Source organism: Spermophilus citellus (genome assembly GCF_964194105.1).
Source record: "Spermophilus citellus genome assembly, chromosome: 7".
NCBI classification, from domain to species: Eukaryota; Metazoa; Chordata; class Mammalia; order Rodentia; family Sciuridae; genus Spermophilus; species Spermophilus citellus.
Genome location: NC_138188.1, coordinates 32940595 through 32964646, shown reverse-complemented (window position 1 = coordinate 32964646; position 24052 = coordinate 32940595). Strand labels below are relative to the sequence as shown.

Genomic DNA, 24052 nt, shown 5'->3' with positions numbered 1-24052 from the left:
GCTGGTGAGGATGTGGAGAAACGGGTACACTTGTACATTGCTGGTGGGACTGCAAATTGGTGCGGCCAATTTGGAAAGCAGTTTGGAGATTCCTGGGAAAGCTGGGAATGGAACCACCATTTGACCCAGCTATTGCCCTTCTCGGACTATTCCCTGAAGACCTTAAAAGAGCATGCTACAGGGATACTGCCACATCGATGTTCATAGCAGCACAATTCACAATAGCTAGACTGTGGAACCAACCCAGATTCCCTTCAATAGATGAATGGATAAAAAAATGTGGCATTTATACACCATGGAATATTACGCAGCACTAAAAAATGACAAAATCATGGAATTTGCAGGGAAATGGATGGCACTAGAGCAGATTATGCTTAGTGAAGCTAGCCAATCCCTAAAAAACAAATACCAAATGTTTTCTTTGATATAATGAGAGCAACTATGAACAGAGCAGGGAGGAAGAGCAGGAAGAAAAGATTAATTTTAAACAGAGACATGAGATGGGAGGGAAAGAGAGAGAAAAGGGAAATTGCATGGAAATGAAGGGAGACCGTCATTGCTATACAAAATTACATATAAGAGGTTGTGAGGGGAATGGGAAAATTAACAAGGAGAGAAATGAATTACAGTAGATGGGGTAGAGAGGGAAGATGTGAGGGAAGGGGAGGGGGGATAGTAGGGGATAGGAAAGGTAGCAGAATACAACAATTACTAATAGGGCATTATGTAAAATTGTGGATGTGTAACCGACGTGATTCTGCAATCTGCATTTGGGGTAAAATTGGGGGTTCATAACCCACTTGAATCTAATGTATGAAATATGATATGTCAAGAGCTTTGTAATGTTGTGAACAACCAATAAAAAAAAAGAGAATGGCAGTTTGTGGCAGGGTGGTGGCAGTAGAGAGGAAGAAAGGCATAGATTCTATAAGAACCTATGGAGTTGCTGAGGGATGGGATGGCAAGGCCCGGGGCGGAGGTGGGGGGGAATCAAGGACGATTCCCAGTGAAATGGTGACAACTACCAGGGAGGCTCTGTTGGTAAGTAGCTCCAGAGGTCTATTTTGGACTTGTTAAAATTCTAAATGAAATTGTGTGGATGAGGCAGTTGGATTTAGATGATTATTGCTGCTCAGGATGTGGAGGGGGAGGCTCAGCAGGAAATACCAATTTAGGAGTACCCATCGTGTGCCTGGTGCTTACAGATATCTGGAAGCCATGCAGAGGAAAGAGAGAAGGAGACCCAGAGTCCAACCCATCTGGGGACTGAAACCCTCAACCATGCCTGGAGCCGGCTTCCTGGTGACAAATGTCTCTGGTACCTTGTCCACCTGTATGGGTTCTCCCAAGTCATCTGTTCCCATGGACAACTGGCTGCTATGATTTCCCCAGAGTTAGATGACCCTCCCAGTCTCTGCATCCCTCCTTGCAGAGATCAGCTCAGGTGACCATTTCTTCCCAGACACCCTGCCACAGGTCCCCAGCCACCTTTGAGTCCTGCCATGCTTTCCCTGAGAATATCAAGAAGGACTCACCAAGGAGCTGGTGTAGGTGGGGTCTGAGGTGTCATCCTGGAGGTAGCGGGAGAGGCCAAAGTCGGACACCTTGCACACCAGGTTACTGTTGACCAGAATGTTCCTAGCTGCCAGGTCCCGGTGCACGTAATTCATCTCGGACAGGTACTTCATGCCAGCCGCAATGCCCCTGAGCATGCCCACGAGCTGTATCACCGTGAACTGCCCATCGTTTTGCTGTGGTAAGACACAAAGGGCATCCAGATCAAGACAGACCTCAGTGGCTAATCAGAAGCCAAGGTGCTGTGGCCTGCTGCTTGCCGGGCATGCAGCTCACGGCCGCCCTTCCCTCCCCACCCCCCATCCTCATCCTTTCCTTGAACCTCAGCTCTCTTCTTGCCAAGCCCTGTCGATTTCATCTCCAAATTACATCTCAAACCTATCCACTCCCCTCCCTCTCCACGGCCACCATGCCAACCAAGTCATGGTCATCCATCACCTGGAATAGCCTCCCGCACCTGCCCCTGCTACAATCCATTCTCTCCACGGCAGCCAGAACCATCTTTTAAAGACATAAATCAGGCCATGTCACTCCCTGGCTTAAACTCTGTAATAGCCTCCCATTGCATTAAGGAAAATCTCCAAACTGCTTAGTGGTTTGTCCATAAGACCCGTGGGACCAGCTGCTACCTTCCTCAGCCCACTGGACCCTTCACTCCCATGCAAAGTAAAGCCATTGTGACTGGTAGCCCCAGTGCTCCCCAGCCAAGTTCTTCCTGCCTTAGGGCCCTGTTTTTTTAATTGGAGGGGTGGGGTACTTGGGATTGAACTCAGGGGCACTCGACCACTGAGCCACATCCCCAGTCCATTTTGTATTTTATTTAGAGGCAGGGTCTCACTGAGTTGCTTGGTGCCTCACTTTTGCTGAGGCTGGCTTTAAACTTGAGATCCTCCTGCCTTGGTCTCCTAAGAACTGGGATTATAGGTATGCTCCACAGTGCCTGGGAATTCCTCGGTTTTTGCCCCACAATCCGTACCTACATCTCCTTCTGTTTTTTATTAAATGTCTCTTCTTCAAAGAGGACATCTTTATAACTATTCCTCCCCTCAACACCACCAGGACTTCCTGAAAACTACCTTTCAGTGCGTGTCCTTATTAATCTTTTTAGCGCAAGTCACAAGTTTTAATCTTGTGTATGTTCTGTGTCCGCCTGTCTGTCTGTAAGCTTGATTTTCTCGTCGTGACTGTAAGCTCACTGAGGACAAGAAGCCCCACCTCTTGTGGTCACCACAGTATTATCAGTGCTGAAAACTTTAACAGAGAAGGAAAACAAAACTCAACAGAATTAAGTTGCGTGAATTTCTCATACACCTCTTTCTGTTTTCAAAATTAAATGTGTAAGGCACTTCATGCCTTAGAGGTAGCTCCAGTCTTTATGTTAGGATAACCATACCTACCTTACAGGGACCAGGGACAGAAGCTCATGCACAGTGTCTGGCACTTGGGACTCTGCTAGTTTATGGGAGATGCTGCTATTTCTGCTCCTGCCAGCCTGCAGTGATGCCCTCTCTCTGGTCACTGATAGGCTCACAGTTTCTTGCTCAGAAGCCCTCTTCCCTGAGTAGACAGACTCCTCAACTAAGGTACCTGTGACTTCCTCCTGCTGGGAGGTCTTAGCTCTGCACTCACTGGTTAGATCAGTGGATCCTGGGTCATGTTGCCAAGAGCACCTTTTCCCATCTAGTCCAACCTTAGCTGCTCCCCAAAGGGCCATGGGTTGTGCTCTATAATTATAGTACAACCCAGGGCACAGGGATCCTCTGGTTAGAGGAGAGGTAGGAAGAGGCAGGACACCAAGGGTCTGGTCAGTTACTGCTGAACACAGACCCTGGGAAAGGCAGCCACACTTTCCGCCACACAGTCCTCATAGGAAATGCAGAAAGGGTAAGCAGTATGAAGAGCTCTTGATGTTACACATGGCCCCCAAGTAACATGATGTCATTTAAACATGTGTGGACACATCATTTATGCATGTATTCCTCCTAAAGCATTCTTCTAAGCAAAACAAAACAAAAACTAAGAAAACATAAAAGACTTATTTAAAAAATACCATGTTTATTAGAGAAAACCGCAATAATGAAGAAGTCCAAAAACCAATAGCATGAACTATAGAAGACTTTTTCTCCCGGGAGATTGCAAGCCACCATCCATCTTCTGGGGGATTGTGCCCCTGATTAATTGGAGGAGTGAAGCAAACTCTTCCTTCCTGAGACCACTGCCAGAGGGAGCACTCCCAAATACACTGGGTTTGGCACCCCACATCCCCAGGCTGTTTCTAACTTAAATCTCAACTACCTCCCAACCTGCCCAGAATGCTTTCTCGGTAACATTTTCTTCCAAAGGAAACGCGCAGAACTGCTGCTGGAAACTCTGACGCCTTTCCAGCGCCCGGTGCCCATCTGTGAAAGCTGGATGTGCAGCGAGTGAGGCGAATCCTCCTTCTCGCCTAATGAACTTCAGTCAACACCTCCTCAAGCAGTTAGCCAGCCTTTCCCTAGCGCCACGCGTTTTCTCCAAGCGGGTCCCTGGGGATCTGCCTCCTCCGACAGTTGTCACGCAACTTCTGTAGAATACAAAAATGTATCTCAGCTGCAAATCGCACGGGTTGTATTTTTCCGAAGCAGTTTGTTATTTCCTCTCGGTGTGTGTAGACAACAATGTGCTGAAAAAAAATGAATGCCTCTCTGAAGGAAGCTGATGTTTGCAGGAGGGCCCCGGGTGGTGGCTGTAGGCGACTTTGAGAGCAGCAATGCTGGAAGCACATGTGGCCATGAGTCTGTGTGTCTGCTTCCGGTCACTGGAGGTTTCCGAGAGCTGCTTTATTATCTCGTTGGTTTCAAAATTGAGATCGGGCATCCTCAGCTCCTGGGTTCATCCTCAGCTCTCTGGGCTGGAGAGCTAGAAAGACCCCGGTGGGATCCAGGCTCTGCTGCTCCCTGGCTGAGTGAGCCTGGACCAGTTACTCAACCTCCACAGCAGTGATTTCCATACGTGTGAAATGAGAGCATTTGTTGTAGGGTTTTGATGAGCGTTAAATGTCTTCTCTCAGTGACCTGTGAATACTAAAGATGGCAGCAGTGGTCACTGCTACTGTCAGAAAGGCCATGATGTCCTCCACATCAGCTCATCCCTGTCCTCAAACGTGCATGGTGAGAGAGACTGAGGGCTCTTGGGGCCAGATCTCTGGTTTCCAGGGCATGCCTATGAGATATCCTAGGGCCACTGCCCTTAAAAAACAAAAAACAAAAACAACAACAAAAAAACAGTCCCAGTGCATTTTGAGCTCAACAGGTAACAGGTAGACATCTGTAATATACCCCCTGCCATCTGCCCAACAAACAGCGATCTCTTCCATTACTTGCCTTGTGAATGGCAAGTCACTCTCCATAGAATATGTTTTGAGCCTTAAAACTGGTCCTGAGCAGTAGGCAAGACAGGCAATATTATATTGTTTTGATAGAAAAGATAAAGGAGATCCAGAAAGTATATGCGATCAGCCTTAAATCACTCTGGGTGGCTTTGAGTTATAACAGGAATCTAAATCTGGAATGGCAAATTGCTTCTCCACTGACATTCCATCTCTGGTCGCCTGGTAATGGCTCCCTCAAAAGCTGGAGAAGAGGGCCATGAACAAGCTCCTCAGGGAGAAGGGCCACAATTGATTAATGATGCTACTCTGTCCTTTCACTCCTGTTCAGTGCCTCATCCACATGGACTATGCAGACTTGGGCATGTGCAACCCATTTTCCTTATGGTCTGCAGGGGAACCACATATCATCACAGGCAGGGTTCTGTCTGTTGGATTCATATCTTGGTGAAACCTAAAGATATAAACATATTAAGATTTTCTAACATGTTCAACTGTCTCATGCTCAGTGTATTGGTATAACTTCCAGAGATTTGAATAGCAGCATACAAAACAAGCAAGACCCAAAAACAAAACAAGACACCCACCAACAAACAGATTTCTTAGAGACTTTGGGAAAGATCCCGGCTCCGTGCTGAGCATATGGTAGAAATGGTGCAGAGAAGAAATACAGACCTAGGCGGAGTGATTTAAAATTTCTTCCCTTCATGAAGTGCTTTCTGCTGAAATTGCTTTTCTGAAAAAGCACTGAAGCCACTTGCTGGCCCTTATATTAGACAGGAAGGATTTAGGTATTTCAACTTTCATTGACAAATCCACTTCAGGAAATGAAACCCTTATTTGATTTGTTTGAAGAGAATGAGTCATAGATTTTTTTTTAACTGAAAGAGAACTTTCAAGCTCTTCCAGCTCAATGCCCTTAGTTTATAGATTGAAAAATTGAGTTAACAGACTTGCTGTAGGGCCACAGGGTGACTCACAGAAGAAGCCAAGGCATCTGGGCTGCTATCTTCCAACTTCAGCCCATGAAGAGCTTGCCTGCTGAGAAGTAGTCCTGTTTGCCATTACTCAGTGACTTCTCAGAGTCTTCCAGTTATGGCCATCTGTGAATGAACCAACAGCAAGGACAGGATCCTGCTTTATGACCTTCTTAGCTAAGGCACAAGACATTGGCTGGCTTCAGGAATTGTTCCTAGACGAGGGAAGAGCCTCCATATTGAATCCTTTACATCTTAGTGCCAAGGAGGAAATGTTTAATTAGGAATGTGTAAAATGATCTACACTCCTTGGTTCAGTCATGAACCAAAGCTGTGGATAATAATGAACCACCTAATGAGTGTGTGCTCGAAAAATAAGAGTGTTTCCAAACCTTCTAGAATGTGAGGATTGCTAGGTCCTACAACAAGGGAGGAACACAGTGGATGGTGAAATGCCATGTCTGGTGTGCTGACAGAATCCCTGTGGCCCTGATCCAGGGCTAGACCTGTGGCCCCTCTCCAAAGCTGCCATGTCCAGGAGTTGGAGGAAATGATTGCGTGAATGGAGGCCTAACCCTTTTCCTTTCTTCTCTGTGTGGTGATCCTAAAATTATCCTCCTTCCCAGAAGATGGACCCTGTAGAACTGAACTGATGACCTATTTTTTCAATTTTATCAAGCAGCAGATACATCAATTAATGTTGCTATGCTCCAGGGTTCGGTAGTAAGGCTGAAATTAGATTTATAGATTACCTGCCTCCATGCGGTGCGAGAGTGAGACACGCTTCATGGCCCCTCTGCTCCTGGCACTGCCTGCTCTCACCGCTCCTTCTTGCGGTGCCCTCTCCTCTGTTTTCCTGGGCTTCTTTCTTGCTCCTGGGTTTTCTCCCTCTGCACACTGGGCCTCAGCTTGATGAAAAACACTAGTGTCCAACATGCCTCTGTGTCCAGGGATCCAGATGGAAACAGGCCCTGGGAGGGGCAGCGGTCTGGAGTTTTGATTGTCACAGGTTTCTGAGATGAATCTCCCTGTCCCTCGTATATCCTGGGGGAAGGAGTCTGGTCACAGTCCCCCAATCCTGGGGTGACTTTCTCTGGAGTACAGTCCTGTGACTGGTAGGAAACAAATGACTCCTGAAAGGGTCTTGAGGCTGGTCCAGAAAATACTTTTTCTTCTAACATGGCCTTCTGTTGTTCGTGTTTATCGGATTGTCTTCATGAGATCTCCCATCAAAATGAATGTCCCTAGGAAAGCACAGACCATGTCTTGCTCTGATGTGGCCACAAAGGCAGCGAATGAGATATCATGTACATATAGGAGATTTAAGTCCTTCTCTGTGACAGCTCTGTGCTCCACTGTGGCAACAAAAAACAGGACACAGGTAGGTGATAGCTGGAAGCTGTGGGCCCTCAGGTCCCCAGGGAAAGGGATCTTCCTGGGGCAGATTGCATTTTGTGATGTGGACATAACAAGATCTTCCATCTCTTAAATGTAACAAGATACGGGGTTGCTGTCCTGCTTTCAAAACATGGGAACATTTTCCCTCCCTTGGATCTTGGTGGGTTGGTCACTGTAGTAAAAGTGATACTATGTGACTTACGAGGTTAGGTTACAAAGGTGAGAATACAGCTTTCATTTTCTCTTCTTGGGCTGCTGGTTCTTGGGACCCAGCTTGCCCTAAGGAAGCTGAAGCCAGCCACTCAGAACAGACAGCTGACATCAGTTAACTGCCAGATACATGAGTGGGTGAATCTTCCAACAATTCCAAGCCTTAGCCCTGAAGGTGCTCCAGATGGATTTGCATGGACCTGAAATGTACACGCACCTCCCTACAAACTCTGCTCCCATTTCAGGTTCGTGAGCAAAATAAGTCACTGGTGTGCTAAGCCACTGGAGTCTGGGGTGATTTGTTACACAGCGTTAGAACATGTTCTTTCTTCTCCATTGGTTCAGCCTCCAGTGTGGGGCCATGTTGGAGCAATCACCCCATCGCTGATTCAACGACTGACTATAAATGAACGGTCCTTTGATGGGCAGCCACAGCTATTGCTTGGTGGTTTTGGTGATGCGTGTAGCCTGCTCTTGGGTATCACCCTGAAGTCCTGGCCCAGAAGGCTTCACCCTTTCTTTGATGGTACCTCCCCCTGGGCCTCCTGCTCTCAGGCTCCCCAGCCATCCCACTGAACCTCTTGGTCTGAGGCAGATCCTGCTCCCCAGTGCAGGCTCAGTCAGCTTCCCTTCCCTGGACACCAGCATCTGGGCCCTCCCCACTCACTCCTCCTTTGTGTGGCTCCTAAAAAAAATGGGCCTGGCCTCTCTGGGGCATATTCTGACAATAATCTTTAACAGGTCTCCCAACCAAAAGGCATTCAGGGGCCTCCCACCTCCGCTGCAGGTTGGTTGGGAGTCAAAAGTCTTCATCAACGCCAGAAAAGACATCTGAATGCATGTGACAGCATCTTCCCCTTCCCTGCCCAGAAGTGTCTCCCTGGAGGACAGTAGCCTCAGCCTCAAAAAGGATATCCCATTTTATCTGTAACCGTCTAGGAAGAGAGCAGGCTGGGAGAGCAGTGGTGCTGGCGAAAGGCATCTGTATGAATCGCACAGGGATACGGGGCCACCAAGGGGCTCTTCATCTCTGTGATTCACACAAATGCCAATGGCCTCTGTTGGATCCATTCAGTTTATCCATCCAACAGGTATTTACTGAGGCCCTTCCTCCTCCATGACATCCTCCCTCTGAGGAGTCCAAAGGCCCTGTGTTTATCTCTTCTTTTTGTTTTTGGTACCCAGGACTGAACTCAGGGGCACTTGAACATGGAGCTGCATCCTCAGCCCTATTTTGTATTTTATTTAGAGAAAGGGTCTCACTGATTTGCTGAGTGCCTCGCTTTTGCTGAGTCTGGCTTTGAACTCGTGATCCTCCTGCCTCAGCCTCCCGAGCTGCTGGGATGATAGGTGTTTGTCACCACACCTGGCCTTTGTTCTCTCCTTTTTAGCAACAAATCACTGCTAACCTTGCTGATATCTCCAACATGCACCTACATTGATCCAGGTGGTTCCTGAATGGTGGGTCATCCTCACAGGTCGCTTCTCCCCAGGCTTAGATCTCCCTGAGTTGTCCCTGAGTCGCTCTTACCCTGAGGAAAGAATCCAAAGCACCATTCTCCATGAACTCAGTGATGATCATGACAGGCCGACTCTTAGTGACGACACCCTCCAGGCGAATGATGTTGGGATGGTCAAACTGGCCCATGATGCTCGCCTCGCTCAGGAAGTCCCGACGCTGCTTCTCCGAGTACCCGGCCTTCAGGGTCTTGATGGCCACATAGATTTCCCTCTTGCCTGGCAGTTTCAAGCGCCCCTTGTACACTTCTCCAAACTCTCCTGCAACGAAGAGAATGCAATTAGTGTCCTCTTCCTTCTCAGTCTGTGGAACAAGGGGCAGCATCTTATCAACAGCAGTGCCGCTCAACATGGAATTGTGATTCAAGTGGCAGAAACTGAAATAGTGTTCTCTCATTGTATCTATGCTGTCTCGGCTCTAATCAGTTCACTGCAAAACACAAAAGGAATATTAAAATACGTTCCTCATGTTGGTTCTTAGACATAGTTGGAGAAACTAAAGTGGAATTTCAGAATACTTGTGTTTGTTTTTTCCCCACACTTAATTTTTTCCATTCGTGTCCCCAGCTGAGTAATTGAAATGAGATGGTCAGTTTTCCTCTGACAGAATCCTAATTTATTTTTATCAGGGCCTGGTGCAGGGGATGGGGTGTTTATTTGGGTACTGTAGTCCTCGGAATGAGATCCATACTGTCTATGTTCCTCCACTGCTGTGAGATCATTTGGGTCTATTGGGTTCTCCAGACAGTGGACATGAACAAGTTAGGAAAGGAAGAAGTTTCTTTGTGAAAGATCAAAGGAGAAGGAAGCAGGATTGGGCAAGGAGAGCCTATATCATAATGCAGATGTGCCCTGTGCAGACCTAACAGACTCTCAGCCAACTTAACCAGAGGTTCTGCAGCAAAGAGCTCATGTTCCAGAACTAGCTAGGCCCTAACAGCTTCCTCTAGGCTCAGCCACTGGCTGGGGGCTGCCTGGAAGAATCAGATCTATGGAGGAAAGATGAGGTTGACCCTGTAGACAGCCAAGGCACTGCAGCCAGAGGCTGTCAGCTATCCGCACTCCTGGTCTCCAAATGGCAAGTGATTTCTCCTACAGGGTTTGTGTTACACACTTTCATTGGGGCCCTAGCATTTAAACACTTCTGCAGTAAAATCACCAAGAGTAAAAATGATTCAGGTGACACTATGTCACAGCTGCCTTAAAAAAAAATCTGTTGAATCTTGCTTAATGTGCTCTCAAAAGTTATTCTATGATTTCCCTTGGTTTTGTAACTTCCAGATCTTTCATGGGAAGCAGTTAAGTATCTACTTGTAATCGCATCGCTGAAATGTGTGTCAAAGGCCTGTCAGGGAAAGCAGGGTTTTTCTGCTGGGAAAACTTAATTTTTTTCATTTTCAATTTCTGGAAGAAAATAATAGAGCAAACTGTGAGAAATCAGAAAAATTACTGGCCGCATTAGAAAGGCAAGTTCCCATCACCTGTGTGATTTAGCTGGGAGTTCCTTTTGTTTCCTATTACCAAAAATATTGGAAGGAAACTGCTAGACTTTTATAAAACTGCTCCAGAGTCTACTGAACTTGACAGAATATTGGGCTGGAGTAGATGCTGGCTTAAGTACTATTAGGAAGATTTCAACCCAGACCTCACGCTGAGATGGATATCATTTGTAACACTGGTTTGGACATTGAGTCACATGCTGCTTTGGTGAATTGCTGGAGGTCAGATTGGGACTCCTAGGTTCACTGCTTGCACGGCACATCCACTGGAGTGCCTGGTGTATGGCAGGCTTGCCAACGTAAGTTGGTGTGTCACAGGCGTTATTATTTATTTGGCCAGTCTTGGATTATAAACTGCTGAGACTTGACCACTGCTTTAACTCAAAGTAGAAATATCAGCTTTTAAATTTGTATGTCCAAGTATCTTCAATGCAGCCGCATCTTCCATCGTCACACAAAAAGGGACTAAGCCAGGGAATGCTGCAAAATAGCATACTCATTGGCTGACCGATGGGTGATAAAGTGTGGACTTCCAAAGATGCCCACATTCTGTTGTTAAGTGAAGAAGAAATGTAAGTATAGAAAGTGATACGCACCCTGAGCCCATTTGAGATTGTGTGTGTGTGTGTATGCAAAGAAACACAGGAAAATCCATAGCAAATTTATTTGAAACTTCAAATTATTTTAAAATAATGATTATAGTAGAAGGATGGGGATGAGAGGGGAAGGTAGAAATTAGGAAACTTGATATAGTTACTTTTGTAGGGTTCAGATTGTTATAATAAGCATGACTTTGGTAGTTAAAATGCACAAAATTTAAAGAAAATTGCTGAACAACAGGTGGCTATCACATGAATATATGTATATGTCTCTATATGGGTCTGTGTGTATATGTAGTAATCCTACATGGAACCTATCCCTGTGAAAATTTGACCTAATGTATTTTCAATAATTATGAACTGAATGAATAGAAATTGCATGTTTAATAACTTTACTATTGAATAATATTGGTTAGTATTTCTTTCTTGTTGTCCAAATAATGATTTTTCTTTAGGAAGAATGTATAGGTGAGAGCTGAGGGGAAGAGTATGTTAATTCTTCTTGGAAGAGATAGTACACCAATAGGTATTTATTGACCACCTACTATGTGCTAGGTATTTTGCATGTCTTGTCCCATTCAATCCTCACAATACTCCTGCTACTAGGGTATAATTATTCACATTTCTCTAATAAAAAAATTAATAAAGAGACTAAAAGAAATCAAGCCCCAAGCCACAGAGCTGTGACTCAGAGCCAAGGCTGTGGTTCATGCTGGTCTCTTTTCCTATCATTCTGTCTCTAGACAAGAAGTTTCAGTTCAGGGACCATTATGTCCCAACGGAACAAGTCCACACAGTTCATATATAGCAACTCAGTTCCCAGGTAGAAGTAAACAGAGAAAGTGAGACTGTTTCAAAGACAGATGTGATTCACCTAAAGTCCTGCCTAGAAGTTAGGTAGGATCAGAGTATTAAGGAATCCGAATATTCATCAATTTATAAACATCTGTACCTAGAGTGGGGAAGAATGCTTTGGATGAATCTGATGTCCCCCCACAACATACACACAAACACCCCAGTTGAGAAATTCTGTTCTGATCAGTGATTCTCAAAGTCATCTAGCCCCTGCAAGCACTGGGGGTGTTTGACAGAATACAGAGGGCTGGGTCTCACCTCAAGATTTTAAGTAATTGGTCTGGGTGCAGCCTGGGCATTGACATATTTAAAAGCTACTCGCAAGATCAGCCACATAATTTGCAGTGCTGGGTGCAAAGTAAAAATGCAGGGCTCCTTGTTCAGAAATTATGAAGAACTGAAAGACTGACAGAAAAACATTAAACAAAGTGTGGGCCTTTCTGAACCCAGGGCCAGGGCTGGCTGCCCAGGTGAACCTGAGGTGCAGCCAAAGCTGAGACCCATGGTCTAAGCCAACCAAGCATATTTCAAATGAATTATTGAACTGCCCAAAGCCCCCAGGTTCTGGGAATTTATCTCTATGCCTTTGAATACTTTTAAAGGCAGAACTTACATATAGAGACTGCCTTGCAGTGTACAGGGACGGACACATAGTGTGGACTTTATCAAGATGAATTGAGAGAAAGAAGAAAAGAAGGAAGAAAAATAGACAAGGAGGGTGTGGCTTTGAAAAGTTGGGTCTTCATAGAATGTGGTAGATCAAATTACTTTTCTGACAAGTGTGATTTCATTGACCTTTATGGTAATCTGGTCACAAGTGCCATCCTTCTTATAGGTTAGCTTTCAAGCGCATCTTCTGCAGGGGACTCATCATAAAAATTATGCTCTTGTTGGGCAGGTTAAATGGGCTTTGTCATTGGTGACTCTTGATGGTCATAGGGTCACCTTAGAACCAGCTGTTTTGCAATGGCTTAAAGAATAGTAATTCTGTAAAATTAGTTCCTTTCCTGCCTGGCAAAAGAAATGACTTTTTATTCTCCAAGCCAGCAGATTGCCAACACACCAACTGCATAGAAGTCACTCAATACCTGTGTCTTTCTCGGAAGCTGTGTTTGCCTGTGCCAATTAAGTGGCCCCTGAGCACAGCTGGGAGGGAATCTCCCATGGTGCACAGAGGAGCAGGCTCCACGTGGACTGCAGACCACACCTGGGGCAATGACTTTGCCTGGGTCCTTCACTTCTACAGGAGACTCAGCTCTCTCATCACTTTAGAGTAAAAAGAAGCAAGAAACCATCTTGTCTTTTTTAGCTGGGTGTAGAGAAGCCCATGGGAAAGTGTTGTCTAAATGACAAAACTGTTCAAGACACTTGTGCTGGTGAATAAGAAAAGACGAAACACATAGGGAAGGGTAGTCAGGAGCACTGGGAAGTCCCTTTGCCAGGTACTTGGGCACAGAGGATGTCCCCAGGTAAACCCAGGATGCTAATTTCTGGAGTTTCTGGCCCTTTGGTACTTCCAAAGTCTCATAGGGAGGTGGGAATCAATGGGTATATTTGTGTTATTAATAAGAAAAAAAATTGGGGATCACTTAGGATCTAAGAAATTGCTGTCACCTGTAATATTTGCCTTTAGCTTCATAATTCTAGCTTCAAGGAACTTTCATTGCTTTTGTTTGTTTGTTTGTTTGGGTTTTTTTTTTTTTTGCAATTGGTGAACTTTATTGCTGGGCTTTTCAATTGCTTCAGCACCATTTATTGCTTTTTGATAACTGTAATTGGTGCCAGAACTTGACCCCCTATGGTGCCTTGATTTGGCATGATCTGGACCCTTAAAAATTTTCCTTTCATATGAACTCCCTATCATGGCTCTAATTTTTCATTTTTTAAAAAAATAAAAATGATTAATACCTAAAAATAATTTCAATAAATCAAGCATTAACTTTACATTTAAAATAGATGCTTATAGGAAATGATTCTGCCAGGTAGTCGGGGTGGTTGATTCTCTTCAGGGAGATTCTCACCCGCAGAGAATGTAGCCAGCCTAATTTTGGTCTGGGTGGACTTTGAATTGGCACGCATCTTTGCACCTGACCCTGGGTTCTCTCCCATAGCTGAACATGGAGTTGGTTAGGGAATAGCTCTGACGTCAAGCCAGTCAGGGACACTCAGCAGTGGTTCTCAAAGTGTGGTCCACGCTCAGCAGCTAGGAAGCTAGCAGCTAGGAACTTGTTAGAAAATGCAGTTCTGCCAGGTGTGGGTGGTGCACACGTGTAATCCCAGCAGCTCTGGAGGTTGAGGCAGGAGGATCCCAAGTTCAAGGAAAGCCTCAGCAATTTAGCAAGGCCCTAAGCAACTTAGTGAGACTCTGTCTCAAAATAAAAAAATAAAAAGGACTGGGGATGTGGCTCAGTGGTTGAGTACCCCTGGTTTAATCCCTGGTACTGGAAAAAAAAAAAGAAAGAAAGAAAAAGAAAATGCTGTCCTGAGCCCCAGTAGACCTGCTGGATTGGAAGCTTGGTAGGTGGAGCCCTTGGGTCTGGGCTTGAACCTGCTTCCTCCTGAGTCTAACATCTGGCTCAAGTTTGAAACCAGTGCCCTCGGGGCTTCCAGCTTCTCTGATTGTCCTCCCACACAGCCGCTGAGATTATTCTCTACGAGTTTCAGCTCCTTGCCAATACCTCTTTCCAACCTTCCTTAACAAAATGAGGAAGAGAGAGAAAGTGATTCAGCTATGTTCAATGCCTCAACTATTATATATAAAATCAGAAGGAAAGAATTTTCAATTTTTGAAAATGAAACATCCAACCTGCCAGCAGGTATTTTGAGCAGTAGCTTTTGGCTCTGCGCAGCATGAATCTACACACAATTGCTCTCCCTCCCTTCCCCTCTCTCTCTCTCTCTCTCTCTCTCTCTCTCATTCTCTCTCTCTCTCTCCAGCATTTTGAAGTCACAAACTGCCTTGGGGGGGAAAAAAAGGAAACCGGAGTTTCGAGTTACTAATTCAGGCTCATACCAGATATGGAACTTTTAAAGAATACATTTAAACAAGTTTGTTTTTTTTTTTTTTTAGAGGAGAGAGAGAGAGAGAATTTTTTTAATATTTATTTTTTAGTTTTCGGCAGACACAACATCTTTGTTGGTATGTGGTGCTGAGGATCGAACCCCGGCCCCACGCATGCCAGGCGAGTGCGCTACCGCTTGAGCCACATCCCCAGCCCTAAACAAGGTTTTTAAGAATGATGTTTAGCAAGTTTGAATCCACTAGCCGGTGCAAGAAGATTAGGGCTAAGCCTTTGATAGTAGGACCTTGACACACATTCCATCAGCTCCTGACCTGCCTGGAAGACAGACATCACTAATTGATCACCACCGCCTTCATCCTTCCAGCCAAGTTCCCCAGATGCCCACTAACCAGGCTATTGGAGTAGGTCGACCTGGGAGGACACCTGGTTGTTAGCCATGGTGGCTGTCCATCATGGTGAAGGAAAAATAAACTTTTTTTTCTTCCTCTTAGCTCTTTACAGCACTACCATATGAGGATGACGAATTCTAAGGCAGTATCATAATTCCCAGCAAGGAGGCTTGGGTATTCCAAACTGCTCAACAGAGTTTAGCATCAAAAGCAATGACTGTGTATTTAGCTGCTCTTTTCCATGGCAACCAAAGTGGCAGTGAGTGTAGGGGTTACTTTCATCAGATCCAGAGCAGCTACATCCAGGTTTAAATTTTAGCTGTATCATTAACTTAAGCGGCAGAACACCCTTTAGAGCAAGCTATCCTCTGAATGTTGATCAACTCACCAGTTAAAAAAAAATACACATACACACAAACATAAACTCAGACACGTGGAGATACCATGAGGGTTAAATGAAATGATGCCAATGAAGTATGCAGGGTCGTACAAGGCACACAGAGAGGGCCCAGCACAGGCTGGCTGATTTCAGCAGTTTAATTATCATTTCTGGAGATATTGATATGATTTCTTATTCCAGAACAACCAGGCTGTCTGTCTTCACTCTGAATGACCCTAGGAGAGGCAGGCTGGCAGGTGACTTTTGTACCACATATTCCCTAAGGAAACCCATTCTCTTCAAGGAAAGACCTGCTGGGCCTTTGCTGACCTCAAATGGTGACTCTGTTCCCACCTCTGGACATAGCACACATTCCTTCATCCCAACTGTCCTTACCCAGCCCTTTCATTGCAAGCCCCTTTGTCCCTCGTGATCAGCCAAGGTGGAAGTTCTGAACTGGTAGCTGCTTGAGTCAGGAGGAGGAGAATGTATTCGTTAATTGATAAATTCTGGTGACACCTCTATGTATGTTTCATGCACTTGACAATCATGATCAGGATGCTGCATACAGTGATATGGGTCACACACTGCACAACACGGGAGTGTCATACCGTAGGGACCAATCTCACACACAGCAGCCCTAGTTTATTCTCTGGGTAGATCTGCTGATCCTACTGCTCAAAATTAATCAGTGCATTGAAGCTGGCCTTTCAGGTGATTCCTTAGTCAGACTCATGGGAACAATGAGCTAATATTGTCTGAAGACATGAGGGTGGACTCTTAGCCTCTCTAATGATAATGCAATCGACACTATTATCCACAGGGAGAAAGGAAGAGCTGACTTTCCTTTCCTCACTGGGCCACTTTTGGAGCACCAAACAACTCATGACCACAGTCCATCTCTCTAGCCTCTCCGCATTCTCTCAAACTACCTAGCTATCCAGATTTTTGTTTCTGCTATAGTTTCCTCTTAAGGAATTATTTTCAATACCATATACAGCAAGTATTTAATTGAGCAACTAAACTACACAGTAGGCTAGGTCCTAGACTAAGACAAATACCTATGTTCTCTCGCTTCTTTGGAACCTTGAACCTCATAAGGAAAGGTGGACATTAAACAAATAATTGCATAAGGATCAGTGAATAAGTATTCAGTTTTCTTGGTGGGTGCCACGTCTGGCTCACAATTCCTATTTTTTATTCCTTTTTTCAACATCCTCCATAACTTTAGGAGACACTTGGGCAATTGATGAGCTTCTTCAGTCTCATAGATTCTAGATTTTTCTTCATTAGCCTCACTCACATGCAAAACGATCACTCTCCACACCCTGGGTGCCAGGAAGCCTTCCTCTGCCTTCAAAGTTCTTCATGTCACCTGCCCTTGTTGATTCTAGTCACCAACCCCACTAGTCTCTCTAATCGCCTTGTTGGGTGCCCCCCAGTTTGACCTCAGTGCATCCCCATCCTTGATTCCAACAGCCACCCCCAAATGCTCTTCTTCACACCCAAGCTAAGCCCCAAGACAGATCCCTGGGCATGGGAGAATTTGTTCACCCTTCCTATCACCTTCTCCTACCCTGACCCAGCCCAGAGTGTATCCTATTGGGCTCCCCATATACCCCATCCTATTTCCCACCCTGCTCTGAAATCTGTTTTCTGCAGGATAAAATGCACACCACAGCTTCTGGGCCTCTAGGCCAACCTGATTCTTTGGAAAACTCCTCCCCAGCAAGCTTCTCTCTTCCTTTCTCAGCCCATCCTCAGGAGCCACTCAAGTCCCCCTGCCCTGAGTCCTCCCTTCCATCAAGTCTCTTTTCCCCTCTCCAGGGCTATGTGTTCTCTGGGCTCCTCACCTCAGTCTCAGCCTCTCCCCTCAACTCATGATGAGTGTGTGGCCATCTGTGTGCTGGATGTGCATGGCAGGGACTGTTAGGCATCAGTGTACTTTTCCAGCACCCATCAAGGTTCACAGGCACAGATGCAACGTCTAATGAATGAGGAGCTTCTCAAAGTCCAAACGGAATCCCTCCTACAGCAAACACCGCTCTCTTCTCTGATTCCATATGCAGGAGGCACAAGCCTCTGCAACCTCTCTAAAGTAACTGCACAGTCAAGAGGGCAGAGACCTGCTGTTAAGTGCTCAGCCACCAGCCCTCCAGAATCTGTCGCACCTGCCAATTCCCATGGTGTAAATACTTCTGCCCCGGCTGATGTAGAGCCCCAGCACACCCCTGGACAGGGGCCTGGCCAGAGATACACACAACAGCCGTCATAGGTGTGCCTTCCTCCTTGAACCATTTCATTTTCCTTTTCTGTCACTAACCTATTTTTTTTTCCTAATGCATCTCACAAAAACTTATTTTCTTCTACTAATTTTCAACCTTTGTGGAGCTTTCCTGATCCCCCTGCTCCTCCCAGAACAAGCAGCTGAACTCTGCCCTGTGTGCAGAAGCCTGTGCTGTGGATTCCTGCCTGTTTACCACTGAGGCCACCAGACCTTGGAGGGGCAGAGCTCTTTGTTCATTTGTGGGACCTCACATGAGGGAGTAAGAAATATCCAGTAAAAGTTTGTTGAGAGAAGATGAGCAGAAAGAAGGGAGGAAGGAAGGAGAGGGAAGGGAAGAAAGAATAAATGACACCTGATTCTTCCTTTTTTTTTTTTTTTGGTTCTGTTTTGTTTTGTTTTTTCATAATACCACCAAGTTTTTACCCCCGTTCCAAATCTTCCAGGTGGCTGATCGCCCATTACATTGTATAAGTCTTATCTTGGAAAAAAAAATATTCTCTTACTTGACCTTGGCACCAGCTCTATCAGTGGAGCTGGTCTCAGCGAGGCAGGGTGTGGGGGAGGGGAGAGCCATGGCAGAGGATATGGATTCCAGCCAAGGGTGTCTGGTGTTAAAATCGCATCAGGTTATGCACCGTGGGTTCCCATCGGTGGGGGATTCACTCTGGGAAGGTTCTGGATCACAGGGAGCTGGGGCTGTGGTGGAGGGTGGTCAGCAGCAACTGAGCACAGATATTCACGCCATGCTGCTAGGTGTCACATAAATTGCTCAACGCATCGCTCCACAATGCCAAGCGAGCCACGGAGAGGACGGACCGCCTTTGAGCACTACGCACTAACACCACAGTGCTGGTAGGTGCTATAGGCACAAATGGACGGTGCAGGATGGAGCAGGACCATCAATCGTCCCTTCAGGGGCATCCAGCCTTTAGCGAGCTCACCCCAAATTGAAGCTCCCTGCAGGGCCATAAAGTGAGAGGGCTCTTCACTCCTCCCTGACAAAGGCAGGAAGGGGCTGGCGTGGGGGATGAAATGCGGTCCTGAGCACATCACTCCTAAGCACACGACATAAATAACAACATTAAAATCACTGGCACCATTACCACCAGCCATAACAACAATTAATAACGCGGGCAAACAGAGCGCAGGGCTGAAAACCCGCCTCCCCAAACACTCTTTCAAGTTTACTAGAGAAATCTGAGCCCCTCAGAGGAATCCAATTTATCTGCTATGCAGCCTTCCAAGGCATGATCCTTAAATATGTCAATGTCTAAGGAGGAAGAGAGAATCATCTGCGCAGAAGTGAAGGTCGTGGTTCAGCAGCAGAGTTGATGACAGTCCGCGGGAAAGGCGTATAGACTCCTGTGGTTCAGATTCTGGTCAGTGGCTGGAACTCCTGAGTGGGTGATGTGTCCTGACAGAGTCCCAGCACCTACCACAGTGAGGCTGAAGAAAGCACAGAGTCCCAGACCAAGCTCCTCAAGAGGGAGACGGGAGCATGAAAATGGTGGCCTAATGGGGCAGGCTTTGAAATGTGACTTCCAATTTCACAGATGGCTTTTTGACCCCTCAGTGCATTAAGAGAGGCAGTGAGTCGAAGAATGGTAATAGTCCCCCTAAAGATAATTTATATGAAGTATCTGTCGACGTCTTTGCCTAAACATATTTGACTGGGTTGAAATATTGTTGGGAGATGCCACTCTTTGGTTTTTCCAAAGAGTGATAGGAATATAAAACCCTGTGGACCCAAGAGCACATTTATGAAGAGAGCCTGAAGGATGGCTAATGACCAGGAGGAGAAAGAAAAGACAAAGAATGCTGTAGAAGAAAATAAAAGCAAGGGACGGGGACAGGAATCAAATATATTTTTTTAAAAAAGATTTCTAAGAGATTGCAAAGAGATTATTTGTAATCATGTTTTGAGATGTTTTATATCATTTACACTAATAAGGTGTCATAAGTCCGTTCAACAACGGATCCATTAAAGAAAGATGAGTATTCTAGATCAGTCTTTAGGTCTGATTTCCTGAGAGCAGCTCAGCACTGTTAGTTCTATGCTGGGCTGGGTTCCTTTTCCAATGCATGGTCTGGCTCCAAATGCAGGAGCCCAGGAAAAGGAGGGAACTCCAAATAGGCAAGAATATCCTGGCCCTAAGCCACTGAGGAATCGTCGTGGGTGAGTGGGATACTAGATTGGGCTTCTAAGACTTTTTATTTCTTTCCAAGTCATCTTGACTGAGTATCCTACATCTCTCTCTCATCTGCGTTTGGTGGTCCGTTCTGGAGCTATTTCTGATTTTTTTCAAAATGAAAGCTTCTCTGCACCACCAGGCAAGTTCAGCCACTCTGATCAAGGCCCCTGAAAGATTCTCAGTGATGTTCTCTCTCTGTCCTAGATATTGTCGAATGGTCCCGATTCATCTTCTGAGGAGAAAGGCAGAAGCGCTCTTCCCAACGGGATGACTTTTGAAGCTGAAAGAAAACACCTACCGTGGTGGGAAGAAGATGTTGGGACACCAAGAGGGCAGAGACGAGGGGAGGGGAGGGCCATACCTGCTCCGATGACCTCTTCGATTTTCACAAAAGAGACATCAATCTCCTTGGCAAACTCCCGGACAGCTTCGTTGGGGTCCTCGTAAGTGAAGGGGTCAATGTAGATCTTCATCCCTGGGGAGCCTTATTGGAGGAGATAAGTAGGTTAACATCCCAAAGAGGACAGGGTTGTCACTAAGACACTGCTCATGTCCCCAGCGCCAGGGGCGTTCCTGAGAAGGCCTCTTCTCTCTAGGCCAGGCTGCAGCCTGCCACTGTCCCCACCTCGTGTCTAGCCGGACCTCCCCGTCGTCTCCCTTCCCTCTGGGCCGCTCTAGCCTGGATCTCTGTCCTTTACTTCTCCTCCAGGTTTTCTTCCCTTTCTGAGCTCTCGATGAAATGTGGAACAGATGACTTATAAATGACAGATCGGGACCAGTTCCCACACCGGGTGCTCACAGAAGGCAAAGAAGCTGATTGATGCCAACCAAATGCATTAGCGGAAAAGTGGTGGTAAAATGGTAGGGTAGATATCAATATTTATCAACTTGACAACTTCCCTGAGTGGAGGCCACAGTTAAGGTTATAACTGACGGCTGTGGTCCAGGGCCACCAGAGGGATGAGGATGGATTTTTAAAAACAGAAAGAAATTGCTGTTAGAAAACCCTCAAGATGGAAGGGCCGAGACAGTACACCCAGAAGAGAAAATGGGAAGAGAGAAGCTTAGAAAATACGAATCGAGGAAAAGAGCAAATTCTACATAGAAAAAAATGGGGTGGAATGAAAGAAAAATGGTAATTGAAACCCCCTGCCTTCAGACACACTGAAGTATGAAAAACGAATAAAATGGTAGATGAGAAATACATAAAGGAATATAGACCTTGTCACTGATGTATACAGTGGCAAGATAGATAGGCATGCTTGGGGACAAAATAGAGAATCGTCATTGCAGAGAAAAACATTCAAAGAGTAGAGGAGAGGGGACAAAAAAAAAAGTAAATGGAACCCAAGAAACAAATGGATTCGTTCCCAATGTCATTTTTCAACATGTTTTATGTATCATTAAGTGAAGTATAGAAATTGTGGTGGTGGTGGGTGGTGGGAGGGTGGGGACTCTGGAAGCCAATATGACATGGCAGAGTGTCGCATCCTGGGGAAGAGATTTCCTGCCAGCTGCTGCTGTGTCATGAGGGAGTCGGGTCAGCAGGGGCAGGCGAGTCTGAAGAAGCCACACTGCTCCATCCCCATGGTGGGGACCCCAGGAGGAGGCTGGACCACAAGGTTCCGTGAGCTCATGTCAGTGCCTCACCCATCCTGGCCCAAACTTTTCAGTGTATTCTCTAGTGCCTCCTAGACCTCCACCTACACTCTAGTTCTGACATTTTCCTTCTGAAAAGCCTCTGATAGCTCTCCAAACTCATGTTGAGTTAGCCGGTGCAGTGGTGCACACCAGTAATCCCAGCCACTTGGGAGGCTGAGGTAGGAGGATCGAAAGTTCAAGGCCATCTCAGCAACTTAGTGAGACCCTGTTTCAAAATAAAAATAAAAAAGGCTGGGAACGTAGTCAGTGGTAGAGTGCCCAGCACTGAAAATAAAGAAGTAAATAATGTTCCCTTTTCACCTAATCACTCAAGGATTTGAAGTCCAAATACAACAGAGGAAAAAAAAAATTGAGGGGAGGTTTTTAAAAACCAAATAGAAGGGCTGTGGTGTAGCTCAATTGTAGGATTCTTGCTGAGTATGTGCTTGCCGAGTATGGGTTCAATCCCTGGTAACACACACACACACACACACACACACACACACACACACACACACGAGTTAAAGCCAAATACAGCCAGGTGCCCTGTCCAGGAGAAGGGCTGCTCTGGAAAGCTGGTCTATTGATAGTCGTTAAGTAAAATCACTCCTGGTATGCAGGATGGCTTGTTTCAGAGTGGTAAACACCATTCTAGAATGTTCCTGGGAGGCCTGGGGAATGACACTGGAATGCACCAACTAAAATTTGGACAAAGGAAATAAAGAGATCTTCACCTACATCTAGAATGTTCTACTTCCTGGGCGGGGTGGGGGGGGGACCTGGTGAGAGGGGCCTGTGACTATGTGTGCATGCAGGAGTGAGAGCTTCTGCTCTGGTATCAGTAGATAAACGGCAAACATAGGTGGAGGTGTCGTTGCCTTCTCACTTTTTATACAGAACAAGTAAAGAGCGAGGATTCATGGGACCAGCCTTACACAGTGAGATTACATACACCTGTAAATCCCAGTGACTCTGGAGACAGAGGCAGGAGGATCGCAAGTCTGAGGCCAGCCTCAGCAACTTAGCAACTTAGACCCTCAGCAATTTAGGGTCATGCTGTCTCAAAATAAAAGTATCTGGGAATGTAGCTCGGGGGTTAGAGTGCCCCTTGGTTTAATTCCCAGTACCAAACAAACAAATAAACAAAATCCCCCCCAAACAAAAAGAACGAATGGAACCAGATTGAAAGTGTATAAAGATCCCTGATCAGCATCTCCAGGCTGCCTCAGGTTGACTTTGGGTCCCCCAGAAACAATCCTTGAGATAAGGTTGTGAAAGTCATTTGCTTATCTGAGAAGTGATTCCAGGAAGTCCGTGAGGGGAGAAAGGAATGAAGCAAGGTAAGAGGCAGAACTGAGGCATGTCCCTAAGCCACAGCTCACTGTGGTCCCTGAAACAGGCTTCACCTCCCTGGGGAAGTTCTGAAGCCAGTATAGGTGTGCAGAAGCTTCAGAGTTGGCCCGGCCTGAGGGCCAAAGCAGTTGAGGGATTTCCACACCGATTCCCATAAATCACTGGTCAGGGGCCACCTGGCCTGCTGTGCAAGGGGGCGGGAGGCTCCAAGGCCAGAGGAAGCAGCCAGGCAAAGAAACCAGATGGCTACAGGTGGAAGTCAGCCAGTGGGCACTGGAGGGGTGAGGGTGGTTGATCATGCAATAGCAGACACACTCAAAAGGCAACAGGGACAGCAGGTCAGCGTCAACAAGCTGTCACTTCTCCCTGGTTCTGTGCCACATGAGAAGAGGGAAAGAGCCAGGTGCTCGGGCCCTTGGTGAATCAGGTCTCCAAAAGAATTTTGCTAGCCCTGCACGCCACACTAGTCTATATCCATATCTTAGAATGGTTTTTCTCCTCTGCCCGTGAGGGAAGGGATACCTCCCTCCCAGGGTGGCTGTGAAAGCAAAGACCCGATTGCAAGCGGCAGGCCCAGCACCGTGCCTGACGTATGGTGATGACTCCTTGACGAATAGACTCATTACCGTTATCAGTAAATTGTTCTAGGAAGCCATTGGGGAGGTGGGAAGAGGGAGCGAGGTGGGGGGTGGGCAGTGGGGGGGGATGTAAGCCGCTTAGGGTTATATTAGTTACTTTAAAAATAACTACCTTGTTATTTTAGATCAAGGGCTTTTAAAGATGTATGCTA

At 46.1% G+C, this 24052-nt stretch overlaps 1 protein-coding gene across 2 annotated transcripts in view; it reads right to left on the bottom strand.

The window, feature by feature from the left end:
- Positions 1-24052, bottom strand: part of EPHB1 (EPH receptor B1) — a 425417-nt gene that overhangs the window by 45887 nt on the left and 355478 nt on the right. Inside the window, exons 10-12 of one of the 2 annotated variants that reach the window (XM_081301891.1) lie at positions 20630-20752; positions 9059-9306; positions 1536-1751 (exon numbers count right to left, since the gene is read on the bottom strand). In XM_081301891.1, the coding sequence (XP_081158017.1) occupies positions 1536-1751; positions 9059-9306; positions 20630-20752 (587 nt within the window). The remainder of the gene's footprint in view (positions 1-1535; positions 1752-9058; positions 9307-20629; positions 20753-24052) is intronic. The other variant, XM_081301892.1, reaches the window with a different exon arrangement.